We start from the raw sequence: 19,433 nt of genomic DNA, 5'->3' as shown, positions 1-19,433 counted from the left end.
CAAAATCTATAAAACTAAATTACTGGTATAGAATAAAACCAGCAAGTGGCAGTATTTGACAAAAATTTGTGAGATGGATAGGAAACTTCTAAAAGCAAATGGAGATTTACACTCTATCTAACTATAAGGTAATCACTTCTGCTAGCATTCAGAAAGAAACATAACTCATTTCCAGCCTAATTTTTCTTTTTTTTGTTAGGTCGACTCTTCAACTAGAGAAATTGGAAACAGAAGACAAATTTCCCATGGATATTTATATGCAGGGTCAACAAAAATGACCCTGCACATTTTATAAAAATCTTCTATAAAAACCAGCTAAGAATAGAAACATATCAAAACCATTTGGAAGTTTATTTATCAGAAACCTTCTCTGCCATCAATTTAGAACAGCATGCAATGAATATTAAAATCATACAATTATAGGACTGTTTAGGAAAAGACCTTTAAGATCACTGAGTCCAGCTATAGACGTAACACCTCATTCTTCTGGATTCCACAGGGCATGAAAAAATGTCTAACTTATATGACTTATGAGGCATCACCAACATATTAACCAAGAGCCTGGAAGTTGCATGTAACAAAGTAAATGGCAAGAATGCTATAGCACATGTTACCTCTAAATTACCAAAGGACAATGAGAGTATCTATGCACTTTTATTCTCACTATCAGAATCACATGTGTAATAGCACAGATACTTCTGAGGCATAGTGCAATAATCTATCAAGATCCTAGACACTAAAAACTTTTCAGAACAATTTTAATTTCCTATAGAAAACGTAATTCTAACTATGTACTTTTTTTTCTGAAAGTCACTGTAAAGCACCAAAATTACACGAAGTAAAATGTCATCATATTTTCCTAAATTCTGCAAATATCCCAATTTTGTACTATCTCTATATTACCATGTTTAATTATCTAACCTCAGATGTTCTGCTGCTTTCAGTACAGGCTCTGCAGGATGACAGATTTACAGCTGCCAAGCTGCTCTAATGTCAGTGGCATTTCTGCAACAAAAACTTACTTGTGCCAACATTTGCGCTTTGTAGGTCAAAAGCACCTGAGGTTTTCCTGGACCAGGAAACAAATTTAATTTTCAGATTAAGACATGCTTATATCCCAACACTGATTACAAATGCAGAGGAGGTGATACAATAGCATCTGCTTGCTGAATTGACACTGAGGTGATGAACTTTTTAACCTGCTAATTCTGTAAATTCTCTTCTACTTCAGACTGGTATTCTCTGCTCTAAAACAGCTGTGGATGTATAGGAGTTTCTGAGCAACTTATGTTGAAATAGAAGGCTAAGCCGAGCCCTGCAACAGTATTTAGAAGTGCAACCAATTTGGAAGTGTACCTAACTGGTAAGAGTCTTCTAGGAGTCTCTGACCACCCTAGAAACCCAGTAATCATACTGATGGCATGTCAGTAAGCCCCCCTTATCTTCAGACACAGATTGAGCCCACAGGCTCCCAGTTAACTGCTGGGGTAGTGAAGGATCTTTTAAAGGATTCAGGACACAACCCCTGAACACAAACCCTAGTTCTATACTTCCATTAGTTAACTACTTTTAAAAGATATAAGCAGTTATGTTGCTTTAGAGAAGGAAACATAGTGACTCAAGAAAAATATAATAAAAGATAATGAATCATCTCAGTGTATTTTTATTCTGTGCCCATTAGTGATATCCAGCATCACAACAGACTTCCAGGCTCTGATTTTCTTGATGAGGTATTCAACTTGATGTTAAAAAAGTAAAAAAAAAAATTGTCCAAAAGTCATTCCCAGACTCATGGGATAGTGAGATTCAAAATAACAGAATCACAGAATGGATGTAGTTGGAAGGCATCACAATGAGTAATCTGGCCCAACCTCCCAGCTCAGGCAGGGTAATTCTAGAGCACATGGAACAGGATTGCATCCAGACAGTTATCTCTAGCAAGGGAGATTCCACAACCTCTCTGAGCAATCTGTTCCATGAGTTATTATAGTAAAGTTTCAGGCAAGAATGGCCTCTACATTGTTTTGTGAAGAAAAAGAGATTCAGGCAATGCTGCAGAAATGCTATGGCTTACTTCTGGGGTAAACCTGGGGGTTCTGACATCCATCATTTATAAGAGAATGTGTTGTCAGACATAAAAGGTTGGTTGTTATTGCTGTTGTTTTCATCATAGAAATGATGTGCCAGTGCTCACTGGGATAGGCAAAGGGTTGGAGATAAGGTATTGATCTGATTAGGACTGACTGACATCACAAAAGAATGACAAAGTATTTAGGGCAATGTTAGAAATCTCAAAGGCAATCTAGTTTTTTGTTTTCAAAAGATTCGTTTTGAGAAAGTGTTAAGATCATGTGAGCTGTGGCTGCAACTATTATCCTTCTACGTGACATTCTAGTGAGTCCTCTTATACCTCCTTGCCTGTGCACTCACCTACCCAAAACCACCACCAGAAAGTAATTCAGGGCAAATCCAACATATTGATCTGGCTCGGAAGTAAAGGTTGCAGCACGGGACAGTGCAAGGGTTGTGTATGTGGGTTTTCAAAGCAGGGCAGAAATGGAAATTGGCTTGTTGGACTTGCTTCTTCTCATAAGGGATTCTCTTTCCCTGATCTGTTTGTCCTCATCTTTTCTCTTTGCTTGCTGTTCTCCTTTCCGCTCCCTACCCGTTCTTTTCCCTTCTCTACTCTCATTTTCCCTTCCTTCTCTCCCGAGGTGCAAGCTGCGGTCCCGCTCAGGGGGTGCATTCTCGCTCTGCCTCCCGGGGGCGAAGGAGCATCAGTCTGGGTGGCGGGCGGACCCCGGCCCCATCCCGGGCCCGGCGCTGCCCCGCGGTGCGTGCGCAGGGCGGCGCGGAGCCCGGCGCGGGGCGGCCGCCCATCCCTCCGCCGGCCGGGGCGGGCCCACCGCCGTCCCCTCCTCCAGCCCGCGCGGGGGACGGGATCGCCCCGCCGCCGACCCGAGCGGCAGCCGCGGCCGGGAGCGGAGCGGGCGCGACGCGGATCTGCAGAAGTCCCTCTCCTCCTTCCTCGTCCTCCTCCTCCTCGCCCTCCGCCCGCAGCATGTCCCGGCGCGAAGCGGCGGGCGCCCCCGGCCTCTGCCTGCTGCTGCCGCTGCTGCTGCTCCGCAGTGGGGGGCTCTTCCCCGCCGCCGCCGCGCAGCCGCCGCCGCCGCAGCGCGGGAGCGTGTGGTGCCCCAGCCGCTGCCTCTGCTTCCGCACCACGGTGCGCTGCATGCATCTGATGCTGGAGAGCGTCCCCGCCGTGTCCCCCCAGACCACCATCCTGTGAGTACCGGCGGGGGCTGCCGCGGCGGCCCGGGGCAAGGAGGGGAGCGCAGGGAGGCAGGAAGGGAGGGGGGGCAGAGGAGAAGGCGGAGGAAGGGATGGATACCTGGGGTGAGAAGCACTGGGGTAGGTGGCGGCTGAGCCTCAGCTCTTTGTCTGCGGTCGGGGGAGGGGGCCGGACCCGCGGCGGTGGCTCTGCCCGAGGGGCCCGAGTGTCCCTGCGCCGCTCCGGGGCTGTGCTCGCCGCCCCCGGCCCCGCGGTCCGGCCGTGCCCGGCGCGCTCCTGCCCGGCTCCGGCTCCGGCGGCGCGGAGTCGGGGCGGGCGGAGCTGTGCCCCCGGTTCTGTGAGGCTCTCAGAGGTGCATGTTCTGGTTAGCTTGCGGGCGTTGTGTCCCAGCGTAGTCGTCCCTAGAAGGATTTCAGTACTTCCTTAGAATCCTGTTTAAAAGCATATTCAGGCGGTAGGGGGATCGACTGGGACATAGCACTTTCTGCTCAATTCTTAGACATGTTGGGGATGTGTGAGCAAACCGGGACCCAAACCCTGGGCTTGCAGAAAACTAACCCAGCTCAGATTCCCGCAGAGATTTGCGGATATTAGTTAATAACCACTTTTTAGTTCAGGCACAAATGTGTCAGTTCAAATGCCCGGCCGTTCCTCTGGTCACTGTTTTGGGTGGGATTGCGTTGGTATAAATTTCATTATTGACAATGATTGACACTTAGTTCACATTGTTTTGACTGAAACAGTTACCTTTCCAGGCATGTTTCCCTGCAATAAAGGCAAAGTTCCAAATGACCATCACACGCTATTTTGTTTCGTGGCTTACTAAGAGGAACGGATTTGTTCCACTGACCTGCTTATATGTTACTTGGGCTCAGAAAGCTCTTGGCACCAGCCCTGCCCTTTCTTTACACACAAGCAGCCGTGGAAGCTGAGCACAGCTTGGCCCTGGGAATTTTCTGCGGGGCCTCCTGTCATAAATTAACTTGTGACTTTGTCAGATATTTTCAAAAGGGGTCTATAAAGCCTTGCTGTGTTTCAGCTTCCAAGTATTATTTAATGTGAAGAGTACAGTCATTTAGCATTAACTGCGTCCCTCTTTGGCAAGAAGTGCAGGCTTTTGGCAGAATGGGATTAGTCCTGCAGTACTTGTAAACCTTTTAGGGAACAGTACAGGAAGTGGGTGGTTAATGTTTCTTACATTTGAAACAAAGTACATTTACAGAACACCTCTGCCTTGAGATTACAGGAAACCGTGTAAAGCTAGCTTTGTGAATCATCTTAAATGTAAAAAAAAACCAAAAAAAGTCTTAGAGTGTGGAGTCAAGTCTTAATGGCTTGGTTTCTTCTTAGAGGTAGAAGGGTCTGCAACAGCAGAAAGTATTAGATTAAACCTAGCCGGGGTGGAGCTCCCCTTACGGTGAGTATCTATAATCTTGCAGTGAGTCAGAGGAGAGTGTGTGAACAATGCAAGCATTATACTCATCTAACCCCACTAATATATCGAGTTGTCTAGTATCTCAAATTTGAATTATCATTCTGGTATAATGCAAGCTACCATGCTGCAGAAAGAATGCAAAAGGAGTTAAAAATGTTTTCAGCTTGACAAAGAATGGCTGTTTTCAAAATATGTCTGTGGATGATCAGCAGTCTTCAAAACCTAGTGGTGAACTTACTTGTCATTTAGTAATGGATATTAGCCTTTCTGGACAACTGACTGGGGAGCTATTATAAATAAAATAGGCAAGTATTACATCTGAGAAAACTCAGTTACTCCTTCTGCTACAGTTCTGCTGAATGGCTGTGAATGGAAAGGAGCTGGGTCAGAAGATAGTTGGGCAATATGAGTCTTTGGGACAAAGAACAATGGTACAATTTATTTAGTAATCAGTAGTTTGAAGATACCAATCATACATAAATACCTTACCAGTTTTATATGAATTGCCCACTTTTAGATGTAGGAATATAACTATGCAATAACTATTGCATGTCTGAGGTACTCATTGAATTACCACTCATTTTCTTTACTTACCTGTGATGTTGAACTGTAGCTCTACGTCAGTGCTCACAGAGGTGAAGCCCATCACCCACAGCGGGCTTTCTACACTCAAGAACAGCTTATTTTTTAAGCCTGAAAGTAGGCAGTTATTTAATCTCTGGTTTGACTCTCAATGTTTGTCTTCCAAGTTGTGCCTGTATATTAAATGCATTTTCTTTAATAGTGGTGTTGATAGTTAGATAATTAAAAATAATCAATTAATTTAAATTGATCACCTTCCCCTTTAAAACAAAAATTTAGGATATCCTGCAAAGTGTACTGCTGATGAACTAAGTCCATTTTTACTGGCATTGATAAATTCCACATTCTCATATGTTTTATTTCTTACTTACAATATAGATTGACTGTGCAAAGTAGTTTTGTAAAAAAATATCACCCTAAGTTTTTTCTCGTTTATAAGCATTTTGCTGAGTACTATTTCTGAAAAAATGCCTCATTTTGGAAGCTGAGTTGACTTTGCTTTACTTCACGTATAATTTGTTACATGGATTAAAACAGCATGGGGCCCAGACCAATGGTGCAGCCAAGTGCTTTCCCCCACATATCAAAAATGTCTACTCCTAATCTCAGGCTCTCTTTTGAAAAGTGTTCATAACATTACTAACTGCTGACCTTGCCAGTGCTGCTTCTGGCTGTACATTTTCTCACTCTCCCTTACTTCTCCCACTTTCTGGAACTTCCTCTTCCCTGCTGCAGGCTGGGATCCATGGTTTAGATTGCTTCTGCAGTGTGGATTCTGCCAGCTTTGAAAGAGCTCATGGAGCCTCGCACAAGGTTTTGCCCAAGATGAGGTTGTTACCTGGACACTTTTTTGGACTAGGACCTATATCCCAGTCACTGTGCTGACTTCCTTTAAAAGGGATACCCATGTACAAAATGGTTTGAAAAACTACTTAATGTGGTAAATACAATCATGGAAATTTCATTTCATCTCTGACTAAATATACAATGCTTATATTCACAGAAATTGCTGAAAAGTAATTATATTAAAGCATTTAAACAGTTGAGGAATGTAAAATTCTGGGTATCCCCTCTTTCTGTTGCCTTCTCCCATTCTTGTATCTCATCTTACTCTTTTTAGGGGATTTCTGTGTTCTAGAGCAATTTCTTGTAAGTAGTGTTGATAGTTTTGGCATTTAAATATTGATGCAATATTTGTATCTAAACACAATCCAAATCTAAACCTGTCTACAGGACTAGCTACACATACTCAGACCAATACTGAGATTTGTTCACAGTTTTTCTTGGCAGCACCTCATTGCTCTCTTATTTCTTGCTAGCTGTGCAAACAAAATTGTATTCACTGCACTTGAGTCTAACAGACTGAACAAGAAAATGAACTAATGTTCTGTTAACAGCAGAAAAGGTAAAAATTGACAAAAATAGTTGCCATGAAAGAAAGTGGACTTGAATTGCATTGAGAATGACATGCAAATTATTGAGAAGATTTAATTTTGAAATGTCATTCTGTATTTGATGTGTGATTATTACTTTGAGTCACCTGCATGTCTGCTATGAATAAAACACCTTTTCAACATGCAAATATAATTTTAAGTGATCAAACTTTAATAGGACTTCTTAAGTTGCAGCCATTCCAGCTGAATTGCTATTGAATGTAGGCTCTGAAATGAAATTGAAGACAACAGTCTATGTTGCTTGTTACTGCCTTTGTTAAATGAGTCTAACATATTCTCAACATTGGATAATTTAGGGTGTGTACTTTTTTATTTACTCATTTATCAATGTATTTTAATTTCTGATTTGTACTATAGATGTCAGAGGGAAAAGAGAAGGTGTTAGTAGTTTAATTCTATGCTTTCTAGACAGCTGAGTAATTTTTTTCATCTCTCCATAAGAACTTGTGTTGGAATCTAATGTACATTCATAATGCCAGTGAAAACCATCATTGAGGTTTCCCAAGAGTATCTGTCTTAATACAATTTAAAAAACCACAACACTTAATTACACAAATCACACATGCATTTGGAGAATATGTGAATCACTAAAGAGGTAGGGGTAATGGAAATATAACGACATTTCACATTTCATTGCTGATTTGTGCTAACATTATACCTCTTAGCAGAGGCATTTAGGAAAATTAAATGGGTGATATGTATGGAGACCATCAGTGCAGGAATCTCTGGGCTATCGTAGCAGAAATCTTACTGCATGCTGTTTGCAGATCTGCTATTTGAAATGATGCATCTTCTGCCAGCAAAGAACCATCCCATTTTAATCTGAAAAATACAAGGTCCTTGTGTTCGATTAGATCTTTGAAACCCTTTTAGAAAAATTCCAGTAGATTAAAATTGAGACAAAATAAAATAAACACACCTCATCACTGTGAAGAATTGCAGTCTCAAATTTGGACTGTGAATAAACTTGATCGCTTCATGGGTGAACATCAATTTGCATGTAGGAATTAGTCAAGAGATAACACACCAGAAGATTTTATTCAAGATGCAGGGATTTGTACTTACTTAATGTTAAAAAAAGAAGCACTGATACTGAAGATTTATTTGAAGGGTTTGAAAATAACTTAATACTGACTCAGCTATTGCCACTCCTGGATGGGCAGCAAGGTGCAGTAGGTGCCAGTGGTGATTTGCTTGAATGACACAGAACAGAGGTAAAGCACAAGATTATTTCAATAAAAATTATTTCATGTCTTCCTTCATCAAAATTTTATGAACAAGTAAAGAATTCAATTTGAGATTAAAGCACCTACATTTTAGGTCAATATACACAGGAGTTTACATCTGCATTTGGTTTGTGAATTTCCCTTCTAATAGGTAGCAACTTAGCCAGTACTGTTCATAGTGCCTGGAACAGAGCTCAGCTCACTCAAAAGGGGACAATTTATTTATTTATTTGAAATAATAATTTCTAGCCTCAGACTAGGTCCTATTGGGCCTGTGCCATAGCTGCTTGTTCTCAGCCTGGGACATCTGAATCAACAGCCGGCACCACTGGTCAGACAATTGAATTAATTAGCTACTGTTTGGGCAGTTTATTAATTAATTTGTGCCTTCTCTAGCATAAGTGTGTTGACTAGTCTTCTGTTGACAATAAAAGGAGGTTAAATGTCTGTATGTAGATGTTGATATTTATTTGTCCAAGCCAAAGTTTAAAGTGTATTTCAGACAGAATGTTTTCATAGAATTTTTAACAGAAAGAAACTACTTGCAAAGAGTAGGCAAAGGAGTCACAAGCAATTTTAAAAAATTAGCTTTGAAGTACATAAATTGTTGCTAAAAGGAGAGAAATTCTCTCTATTAAGCCCAATCTTGAGTCCCAACAAATCAAGTGGATACTGCAGAAGATACCAATCCTCCCCAGCAAAGCAGCAGTGGAGGGTGTGTAGGATGTAAAGCCTTGCAAAGCCGTTCCCAGGCAGTCTGGTTGTACTGCTGATGGGATGAGCCAGGACCAAGGCACGAGTGTGTTCAGGAACATTTGCAGAGCTTGCAGAATGTGTTTGGTCGTTAGCAGGGGCCAGAAGGGCACGGCACTGATAGTGTTTGACATTTACTGGGAGACGAGAGGCAAAGCTGCTGAGGGCTGCAACAGAAGGCCCAAACGAGTCTTCGCTTCGAGTCACCAGAGTCATTGGTGGGAAGATATTTTTGTCATCTCAGCAGTATGTTAGTCCTCATCAAATGCTTTGCTAAAGAATGAGAAAACATATGGAACAAAATCATATCCATCACTTACTGCAAGTAATTTACTGTACACTTAACACACTGTCATCAGAGGAATACATTGTCATACATTACAGTGGCTACATACAATTTCTGGTTTTCATCTTGTTTTACTAAGATGTATTTTTGAGCAGTAAATACTTAACATTTGAATGTTAAAATGAAAAATATGTCTTTATTTGCAGAAAGACACCTTTAATAAGTAAACCCAAAGACCTGTTTGACCTGATATCTGTTTTTTGAGGGTGATGTAAAGCACAGCTTATGAACAAGTAGACAGTGTAGAGCAGCTGTATAGTTGCTTATACTTATAATAATTTGCAGGTATAGATTATGGGGGCAAAAGATACTTCCATATTTTATGTAGATCTTGATGGATCTCTCCTCCACAAATTGTTTAACCTCTTTTTTTCAACTATTTAGCTGTTAAGTTACATTATAATTTTCAGTGACAAGGAGCGCCGCACAAACTACATCATGGAAATTGCTCTCTTCTGTTTGAAGCCTATAAGTTATTAGCTTCACTTAATGTTCCCCATTTCTTCTGTTGGAAGAGACAGTGAGTGCTTGATCCCTCTCGATTATTCTTCCAATTCCAGCCATGGTGTTGTGATCTTTGATCCTAAGCTTCTCCATTCCTTTCTTTTTAAAGTTGGAACCTTCTCAGTGAAAGGTTGGTATTAATCTCTCATCATCTGGACTGTTACTTCCCCATTCTGCTGTGTTTGGAGATGAGGGAATTGTAACTTTGCCCAGTATTTGTATGGAAAAATCTGGTATAAGGTTTCATGGTCTAATAAGGGCAGTTTAAAATCTTGTCTGTATGTAGTAATGATCACTTCTAGGCCTGCCATTTTATTTGAAAAGTTTGATTTTCTCCAAATACATTATTTTATATTAATACGTGCATTAGGTCTGCATTTTAATAGCCATTCATGGACTGTTAACAGGTCTTTTTGCTGTTCTTCCTAGGCAGACTTTGTTACAATAGATAAATATCATAAGCAAAACTTTGTTCTTTCTGTGGTTCATTGCTCTTCCATTTGGGAATGAACTGAACAATGTAGAACTCAGCACAGGTCTCTGTGAAGCTCTACTGGTGACCTTTCCCAACTACAAAAATTCTCCATTTACTGCAAACATCTCTTCATAGGACTATGTGAAATATTTGCTTTATAGCTGTTTCAAAAGACTGTCTTCTAATTCCCAAAACTTTGGGAGTTTGGACTATTGTCAGCACCAGATTTTTTGTTTGTTCCACTGAAATGTTTTAGAAAGCTATAAGGATTATACTGATCAGTGGATTGCTTGGTGTTGTCTACATCCCCACTTCAAGATCTCAGTTTTAAACATTTTTATGTCTTTCTGATTCTGTTTAACAGAGAGTTCAGTGTCTCTGCTGTTACTCAGTTTTCCCAAAAACATAATTAAAAAATGATGAGTTTAACAAATTTTCAGAATGTCTTTGGGGAATTTAGGGGCATGAGGGACAGTGAATAAGAATTGTTTGTATAACAGAGACAAACATGGGATTACTTATTGGAAAAATTAGGAAATGGATGCTTGGACATGAGTAAATATAGTCTTTCTCTCCTAATTCCCAAAGGCAGCTGGTGGAAAAATAACAGGGAGATGCCTATCCTTACATCATCAGGAGGGTCTGGATCTGAAACACAGGGAGAGTCACACCTAAAGTGACTAACAACTTTAGTGACACTTAGACACTTTAGTGTCTCACCTAAAACTGTGGTAAAACACATGCCTAAGAGAAAAATATTCAAATAATAATATTCTAACCTCCTCCATTTTCTGAGTATGCCCTGCTGATTTCTCTCCCAGGCGAGGTCAGTGCTCATTAAGAGATGATGTGAGGTTGTCATTAGTCTGCAGAAAATTTTGTTGTTTAGGTGTTAAATAACAGGATTGTCACATGTGCTTATGGATTGACTTGCAAGTAAGCTAAGTTTAAATTGAAAAGTTGAAAGTCTAGCAGAAAAGAAAACTAGGAAATACAGCCAGTAAAGAACAGAGCTTGGCATGAAGATAGAAGGAAACTGTGGAAAGAAACCAACGTAATATAATAGAATAAATCAATATTACTATTATGACATGAAAAAATAGCAGACAGCTATTCAGGAAATAACAAAAGAAGAAGAGAAGTAGTCCATTATGTTTAAAATGGAATATTATTTGATTTTTTTTTAAATTACAAAATGGTCTTTACAGGAATATTTTACTGTGTGTAACTGGTAAAATGAAAATGCTAGATTCAAGTTCTGAAACTCCAATTCTATTTTGAACAACTGAAAAAACAACTAAATTTTAATCCATCTTGATTCATGTGTTTATAGGGTATTTTTTCCATTATTTCTTTTTGTATTCAAATTTCTGAGACTTTCAAAGCTTATTGTAGTTTATTTACAGTATTTTGTGATCAAATATTTCGTACACTCTAGATCTCATCTTTTAGAATTTACGCATAGCTTTGTATATATGAGTAATCCCCAGGCTTCTGATTTTTCCTGGACATGGACTTTAGCTGAGTCTCTTTCCAGCAAGCCAAAGTGTCTACATCCTTATAGGATAAGACTTCACTTACAGAAAAGATCCATTCATAAAGGTGACATTTAAAATCTATATCACACAATATAAACATTTATATTTGCTTGTCCTTCTGGTGAAGTTTATGTATAAAACGAAGTTAGTATTTTAAATACTTATGTGTATGTGTGTGTCTGTATATTTATATATATGCACACATGCTGTACATAATGTGTGTTTATATATATGTATAGATAGATATAGGGAAACAACTGGGCTAAATTGTCTTTATCATTTTTTCCATTTGAATTCAATTAAAAAAAACCAAAACAAACCAAAACAAAAATAGCTTTAAAGGCTTTCTTATTGCAAATGTGGGCAGGGTTTCAAGACAATCCATAGAGATGGTGCAACGAGAGCTGACTGAGCTGGAACGGAATGACTCAAATATTTCCTTTTCCTTCCTTTGCTTATCAGGCTGCCAAATTTGATTTCTTTTTGGTATGGCATTATTACTGCTTCTAATGAGAGTCAAGTGATTCTTTTAAACAGCAAATTGAATGTTTATTACAAATAACAGAGTCTCAAAACCTTGAGAAAGATACACAAAGGAGAGATTTATGTGGCCTCTCATCTTCATGGCTTTTTATTTAATCTGTATGTACAAAGATAAGGACATTGGAGACTTTGTGCAGTAGCTGGCAGGGTTTCTTGAAACCATGTGTAAGTTCGTAGAATAAAAAGTGTGAAGTTTTGTGCAATGTAGTGTTCTCTCTCTTTTTTTTTTTTTTCCTGAGTTTTTTAAGTTTTACAAAGAAAAACAATGAGCAAATGTATTTAACTCCAAATCAGTTTAACTCCCTGTGGCATTGCTCCCTTTCTTGTTGTGATCTGTTGTTCTAACTTTCAGATTTTTTATTCTCTTTCCAATTGCCACTCCCTGTATCTTTCGGAAACATTTTCTTTTAGCATTCTTTCCCCTTAAATCACTTATTACAACAGGCTGCTCATTGCCTGGCTGGTCTGAAAAAGGAAAAATATTACTTGGTACACAGTGTTACCTTAGCTAATGACTGTTTTTGGTAAGCTGGACGATGACTGCTAAATGTCAAGTTCTTTGCCCTGTGTTAGCCAGACTGGACTTAATAGCATTTTATTAGGCATTTTGCTACTGGTTTCCTTTGTTGCAGAAAAAATAAAGAATAAATGAGTCCTTGTGTGCTTGTGTCTAGGCAGTGTGAGCATCATGACTGGGGCAGCACGAAATTCAGTGCAGACTTCTCAAAACAGTTAAATTCAGAGGCTTATAGCCTCTGTCTGAGGTCCAGCATGCTCTACAGAAGCAAATATTTCATTTTTGCAAGATTTTGATTTTCTGGTTTGATATAAAATGTCACTGTTTGGTGTCTTGTGGTGGCTTCTATTTAATGATAAATTTTCATGATAATCAGATTAAATCAGTCACCAATATTCAAGTCTTTAGATTAATGTATCTTTAGGTTTTAATGGTTAGAAGAGAGAACTTTTTTCCAAATTTTTCCAAAATATTTTGAAAACTATGAGGGGTAGTGTGTGTTCTGGTACACAGAGATAACTAGTGGGCCATTCAAAACTCTAATATGAATAAATGACACATTACATTGTCTGCTAAGATAAAAAGCTAGAGCAGCAGTATGATGGTGTGACATATGTAAATTAAAGAGTACATGGCTTATCAAAGCAGGATACCTTTTAAGGGATATTTTGTCACTCTTTGGGATAATAGCTAATTTGGGTTCAAGAAAGAAGTTTTGGTTTGATGGTATTTTGATAAACTCTCCAAGCAATTTGAGAGGTGGTAGTATTTATTTATTACAGACATAAACTGAATGAAATATCCAGATCTTTGACTTTGGTAAGGTTCTCCAAAAAAAGGGCCTAGGTAACTGCATTAGACTGCCAGTAAAAGGAAATACTTATATCAGGCAAAGAGAACTGCAGAGCTAGGACAGAGCTGTAAGAGCAGTGAGAACAATTTGATTTTGTGAGTTGGTGGATTGCTCTGGGCAGATTCAAGGCATTAACTTCCTGTTTTAATTTTATTGCCCTGGGAAAAGCTTAAGTAAATGCAACAACACCTATGTAGGGGGTAAAATAAATTAAAATGTTTCCTAGTTAGATTTTTATGTATAGCTAAAGAATGTTAATTTGTAGATTGGAGACTTAGTTGTCAGGTGTGTAAATAGTGGCTACCAGACAACTCTTAAAGGTCTGTAAATACCTTTTTTAATATGGTAACATTTATAATTTATTTAAGCCAATTTTGAAAACTCAGGATGTTATATTTTTTTCTGAGTTCTCTATCAATAATCTAAATCACTTGAAATTTCTAAAATATTGATACGTGTTGAAACATTTTTCTTGATTCAGCAAACAACAGTTTTGAAAACTTGGCCAGAAAATCCTCTAATCCTCCGCTGTGATATGAGTATTTCCTTGGATGTTTTATACTATGTCAACTTTGTGTACTTTCTGGAGTAGATGTTTTCTTTTTGATATCCTCTCTTAAACATTTTGGATGCATCTTGCATGGGATTATAAGATTTGGAAAGAGAAAAAGTATGTAAAAAGAGTCTGTGATTCATTAGAGATTTAACAGTAATTAACTGGCTGAAAGCAAGATTTTTTTTAAAAAAAAGAACCAACAAAACAAACCAGCCTTCAGTGCCAATCTTTATATGGGTCATATCTGTGTAAAATTTATATATACATTGCTAGGTGTAAGATAGACTTGTCCTTTGAAGAAATTTGTGGGATTACCAAACATCTCAGATACTTCAGGGGAAATTTTCTGGTTTTGATGAAGTTTCAATGTGAGCAACACTTAAAACAGATATGACAGGTAGGCAAGTGACTTGTGTACAGCCCGCAGGCTCAGGTATATTATGTAGCCAGTTTTGTAACTCCATGGCATGTGTTTATAATCCCTTATTCATCAGAGAAAGAATTAAGAACTTGCTGTGGTTTTGCACTCAACATTTAACAATATCAAGTTGAATTCAAACTAGTTTTGTCTTTTCAATATTGATAAAATTTTGAATTCCCACTGTACATAGAACACAGTAGTATCTATGCAACCCAGATTCCTTAGATGAGAGTTTTTCATTGCCTTTCATTTACCTTTTTTCCCCTCTGAATATCCACAAGGAATTGCTTCGTAATAATGATAGAATAGAGCAAGTGCCTGTCTTGCATGTCAGACATTGTCTGTGACAGAATTTTTATCCTGTTTGGTTGGTTGCTGTGTTAAATAACTTAGATACTTACTGGCAGGCTGACTTCGCTTTAGAAATATCCATATTTCTCTGAAAGAATATTTCATTTTTCAGGAATCAAATCTTCTGGACAGTGTAAACAAAAAATTGCTTTTAAAAGAAGGTTATGATTCAAGTGGAATGAATTAATTTTTTTTTTTTTAACTTTGAAATTTGGAGATAATTTGACATGATGGTATACCCCAAAAAATAATTTGCTTTTAACACCTGGACCCACATGTAAGAAATTTCTGATAATATCAGGATTTGTAAATCTTGTTGATTGCCTTTGGGGATTTAAAATTTGGGGTTTGTTTTGTTTTGTTTTTTTCTTGATTGGTGTCTCTTTCATTATGTTAATCTGTTGGTTTTAGCTGCATAGTGATGAAGCTTCAGTGGTCAGGAAATAAAATGGTCATTCAGTTCAGGCTTATCTTTAGCATATGGCTTGGACATGGGAAGGAATTGTCCCTCTAGAGACCAGAGCCCGTGAATAATCTCCCAGGAGAGATTTCAGCCACAGGACTACTGCAGTAACACAACATCCGATGCCTGAGGAAACTTTACCAGTAGAAAGTTTTTCACTTAAGTGCTGACTGCTGGGTTTGTGGCCTCTTCAGTCCTTGAAGTGTCTTGAAGTATTTGTGGAAACCCCAGCCATAAATTGGTGTTTGTATGCCTTTGGATCAGAGGGTATATTTGTACTTCTGACCACTCATAGAGCAATGATCGTTTAACTGAGTCCAGAGGATTATTTTGCAGTTGAACTTAAGATTTGGTGATTAATAGTTCTGGGAAAGAATTTTTTCACAGGATTTTAAGCCAAATATATGACATAGCAGTGTCTTAATCAAGTGGAATACTAGTAATTTATATGTTTTTAAGTCATGTAGATATGTGTTTTTCAGTAGTAGCAACATTGTAAGAATCTTTTATTCAAAGCTGGAAATGATTTGGTAGATATATCTGCTGATTGATAAGATTTTTTTAAAAAAAAATCTTTGGCTGCAGATAGGTTTGGTTTTTTTTTTGGTTTTTTTTTTTACTGTTTAGATTTCATATTAAAAGAAAACTAATTCTAATGTATTTAAGTAGCTGGTCTATTTAGTGTAGTAAAGCTAGTATAAACCTACTTGTTTTCTCCAAGTTTTCTTTTTTAATTTACAAAACAGAGATTTTTTTCAGTAAAAACTGTTGGTTTTACTCAGAAACACCCTGTGAGGGGTTCTTGGCTTTCTTTTGGCCAGCAGTTCTTGCTGCTCTCCTTGCCCGTGGTGTCCATCAGTTCTCAGAGTTAGTGAGGAATAAGCAAGGGAAGAACATTTGGTTTCACTCTGAATCATTTCCCTGGTTTGGTCTGTGATGTCTGAGAGAGGGTGACTTGACAGGTGGCACGAGGAGGAGCTGCCTCCTGAGCAAACCTGCTCCTCTACCCCTGGGGCTTCACCAAACAGGACCTGCCCTCAGAGAAAACCATAAAATAAGCTGAATTGGGATACAGCTTGAAGGGGCAGGTTTGGGCAAACAGAGAACTGTATGTGCCCCTTCATGAGAAAAAGCCCCCTTCCACTTTCCTTCCTTGCCAGGCTTGCCAGGGATTGGAATGTCACCAGCCCCTGCTCTGTGCTTGCCTGGGCTACTGCCCCAACCTGCCAGAGAAAATGTTCTACCTCAGAAATTTTAACAATTTAACTTTCACAAATTAATTTTTAATTAATATTGAATCATTGCACTAGGTATTTATTATGTGGATATTTTAAACCATCTGATAATCCTTAAAGGAAAGTTTGTACTTAATTTAATTTAATATCTAAAAATTTAATTTTAGAGATAATTCTGGTATTTTCATTCTACTTTGGCAAGAGTTATCAGATGTTTGAACTTTCTTTTAAATACACACTAGGTCAAAAGCCTCATCCTTTATGTTTGGGCTGAGGAAAGACCCCTTGAGAATCCCACTTGCTATTATGTGTTACTGGGCAGCATAGCTGCTCTCCATGTGGCCCAAATGGCATTGATGTGGCCTGAGTACAGCTGGTTTGTATGGGGTAATAAAAGCAAGAAAGTAAATTGAAACGTGTTCAAAGTAGAAAAATTATAACTTTAAAAATGCCATTACACTGTGAAGACTGAAGAAGGGTCTTACATTTTGTCTTACATTTTATAATAAATTGCCTTTTTTGCCTTTTATGAATTTTACCTTTTATGAACAACATGGAAATGTGTAAAAACATTTTTCTGTCTATAGACATTTCATACTTTTTTCTTTATCTTTAGTATTGTGTCAATAGGATGGAATAATTATGGAGAGATTCAGAAGAGTGATGTCTAATTGATTGTTGACTTAATGGTGCCAAAATTAGAATTGCTAGGAAGAGGGTGCATGACAATGCAAAATAGATGTGATCTTCTAAGGCCAATGGAACTTAAAAATACTGAAAAACACACAAGACTAGTAAGATTTAGTTGGAAATTTCAGATACATCCATAATTTTCAGTAATCCAGTTTTCCAAGTTTGTTTTTTTTAAGATGTCCAGTCAATTTAATTTATGTAGAGAAAGAAGAAAATAAATGTGCAGGGGAAGAAGTTGTAGGCTAGTATTACTTAATTCACTTCCATTTTTGCAATCTGAGGTAAGAGATGATGGGTATTGATTAAGCTATGGCACGTAATAAAAATGTATAAAGCATAATGTTTATTATTAATCTTTTATTATTCCCTTGATGCATTCTGTAAGATAACTTGTGCATTCTGAAAGGTAACTTGTTCCCTAACGAGTAGTAGCTCCAAAACTGCTTTTTGTTTATAATTTTGATATCTGTGTGAGGATGGACATGACCTAAGAAGAAAAGGGAAGCAATAATCTGTTCCCGGACATTCCCTTCTCTGGATGTCATTAGGTTGGGTACTTTAAGGTTGAATGTCTTCTGGTAGTCACTTGCATTACTCTTCGTAGGGAGAAAACAACTTCTCCCAAGAGACAGGAACGCCCATTTGCCTGCCTTTAGGCTTTCTGCACTCCTGAGGAATGGGAAGATAAATATCAGAGGAGTCCTAAGATCCTTGTTCCACTGAGTTTTCTTTATCAGGAGCAGGAGGAGCTGGAGGCAGAGTCAGAAAATAGCTAATTTATCTGCTCTTGCAGCCTGTTGTTAACCTCAGGAAGCAGAAAATTCCATTCTAAGAGTTGCAGCTTTTTCATTGAGGTGACCTGGGATTTTCCATTAAGTGGAAGGAAGACCTGTTGCTTTGTCTGAAACCAGGAATCCAGTCTTCAGCCACATGATAGAGTACTTGAATTTTTGTTGTTACTCTTATGCAAGTCAACAGTGTTTCCATTTTAATTGTAAAACTTCCTCAGCATTCTACAAGAGCAACTATCCATATCAATTCTAAAACCTCTAAGCCTACAGGAATCTAATATGCCTACCACTATTGGAAACAAGTGAGAAGTACAAAACAGTTGGAAATATATTCCAACAAAATCTGCCTAGTGTAGATGGAAGAGTGACACATAGATTCACAATGAATAAAAGCTTTTGAGTTGAATTTAGATGTTATTTTTAGATGCAGTAATTCCTTCAATTTTCCACATCCTTTGGCTTGATGTTGATCCTGTATTCCAGAACTGCTTTTTGAATTGAAGGAGACAAAATGGGCATTCTTTGGTTGTAAGGTCACTGGCATTTTAGATGCTGGATGTTATTTATTGGCATAATAAATATAATACAGGCTCACATGCACTGCATCAATGAGGCTGCCTGCCCTGAGGAAAGAGGTCCCTAAAACTGCAGTGATGGGGAAACCACACTTATATAGTGATTTATTAGTTTACCTGTCCAGTTTCATTCACAGCCTTCACCCCTGTTTTCAGATGTAGTGTCTTTGTTGCTGAGAGCTCCACCCTGCACTGATCCTCTCCCAGCATAAGGGGTACCCAGCTGGGTGCTCCTGTGGGAGAGGTGCTGATGTCTCAGAGTTAAAAGGAAGCTTAAGGCACTTTGGTAATACATAGATGATTATTCTGTGTTGGTTTTTAATTATGAATATCCATTGTCCTGACTGTAAAGAGAGAAAGAACTAATCTGCCACAGAACAAAATCATAGCTGTATTTTTTCCTACCCATCCTATTTGAAGTTTCATGATTTGTTTCTTTTTAAATTTTTCAAGAACCGCTGGGGAAAAAAAAAAAAAAAAAAAAAGCATGAACTTCAGTGTTTGGATTTTTTTTTTAAGAAAAATGGTCACTGCTAATCCTCTCTTAAAAGTGTTTGTTTTTGCTGAGCAGAAACTGAAAACAAACATGCTCAATCAGAAGTTGGGAAGCAGGGTGAGACTATCCCATTTTTAACAGTGAATATAGTTTACTACTAGAATGGCTAGCAAGTCATTAGGTTTTGCTTGATTAATGGTCTTGAATTGTATTTTTTTATTTATTTCTCAAAAAGATGGCTCAGCTCTGAAAGCAGTAATTGCCTTAAGATGGGAATTTCTCTGTTGTGTGACTTCTGTGAGAGGTCAGGGATGATAATGTTTGTTTCTGGCTT

The 19,433-nt window shown here is 38.3% G+C and overlaps 1 protein-coding gene across 3 annotated transcripts in view; it reads left to right on the top strand.

Annotated features, from left to right (window-relative positions):
- The first annotated feature begins 2,965 nt into the window (after positions 1-2,965).
- The window catches only part of PXDN (peroxidasin), an 82,582-nt gene continuing 66,114 nt past the window's right edge, over positions 2,966-19,433 (top strand). For all 3 annotated transcript variants that reach the window (XM_088052663.1, XM_005521894.3, XM_088052664.1), the window contains exon 1: positions 2,966-3,285. In XM_088052663.1, the coding sequence (XP_087908789.1) occupies positions 3,062-3,285 (224 nt within the window). In that variant the 5' untranslated portion in view covers positions 2,966-3,061. The remainder of the gene's footprint in view (positions 3,286-19,433) is intronic.

The sequence above is a fragment of the Pseudopodoces humilis genome, chromosome 3 (genome assembly GCF_049639895.1).
Source record: "Pseudopodoces humilis isolate 2021_Gansu_Grassland_sample_001 chromosome 3, ASM4963989v1, whole genome shotgun sequence".
NCBI classification, from domain to species: domain Eukaryota; kingdom Metazoa; phylum Chordata; class Aves; order Passeriformes; family Paridae; genus Pseudopodoces; species Pseudopodoces humilis.
The sequence above is the reverse complement of the archived record's forward strand: the minus strand, read 5'-3'. Positions and strand labels throughout refer to the sequence as shown.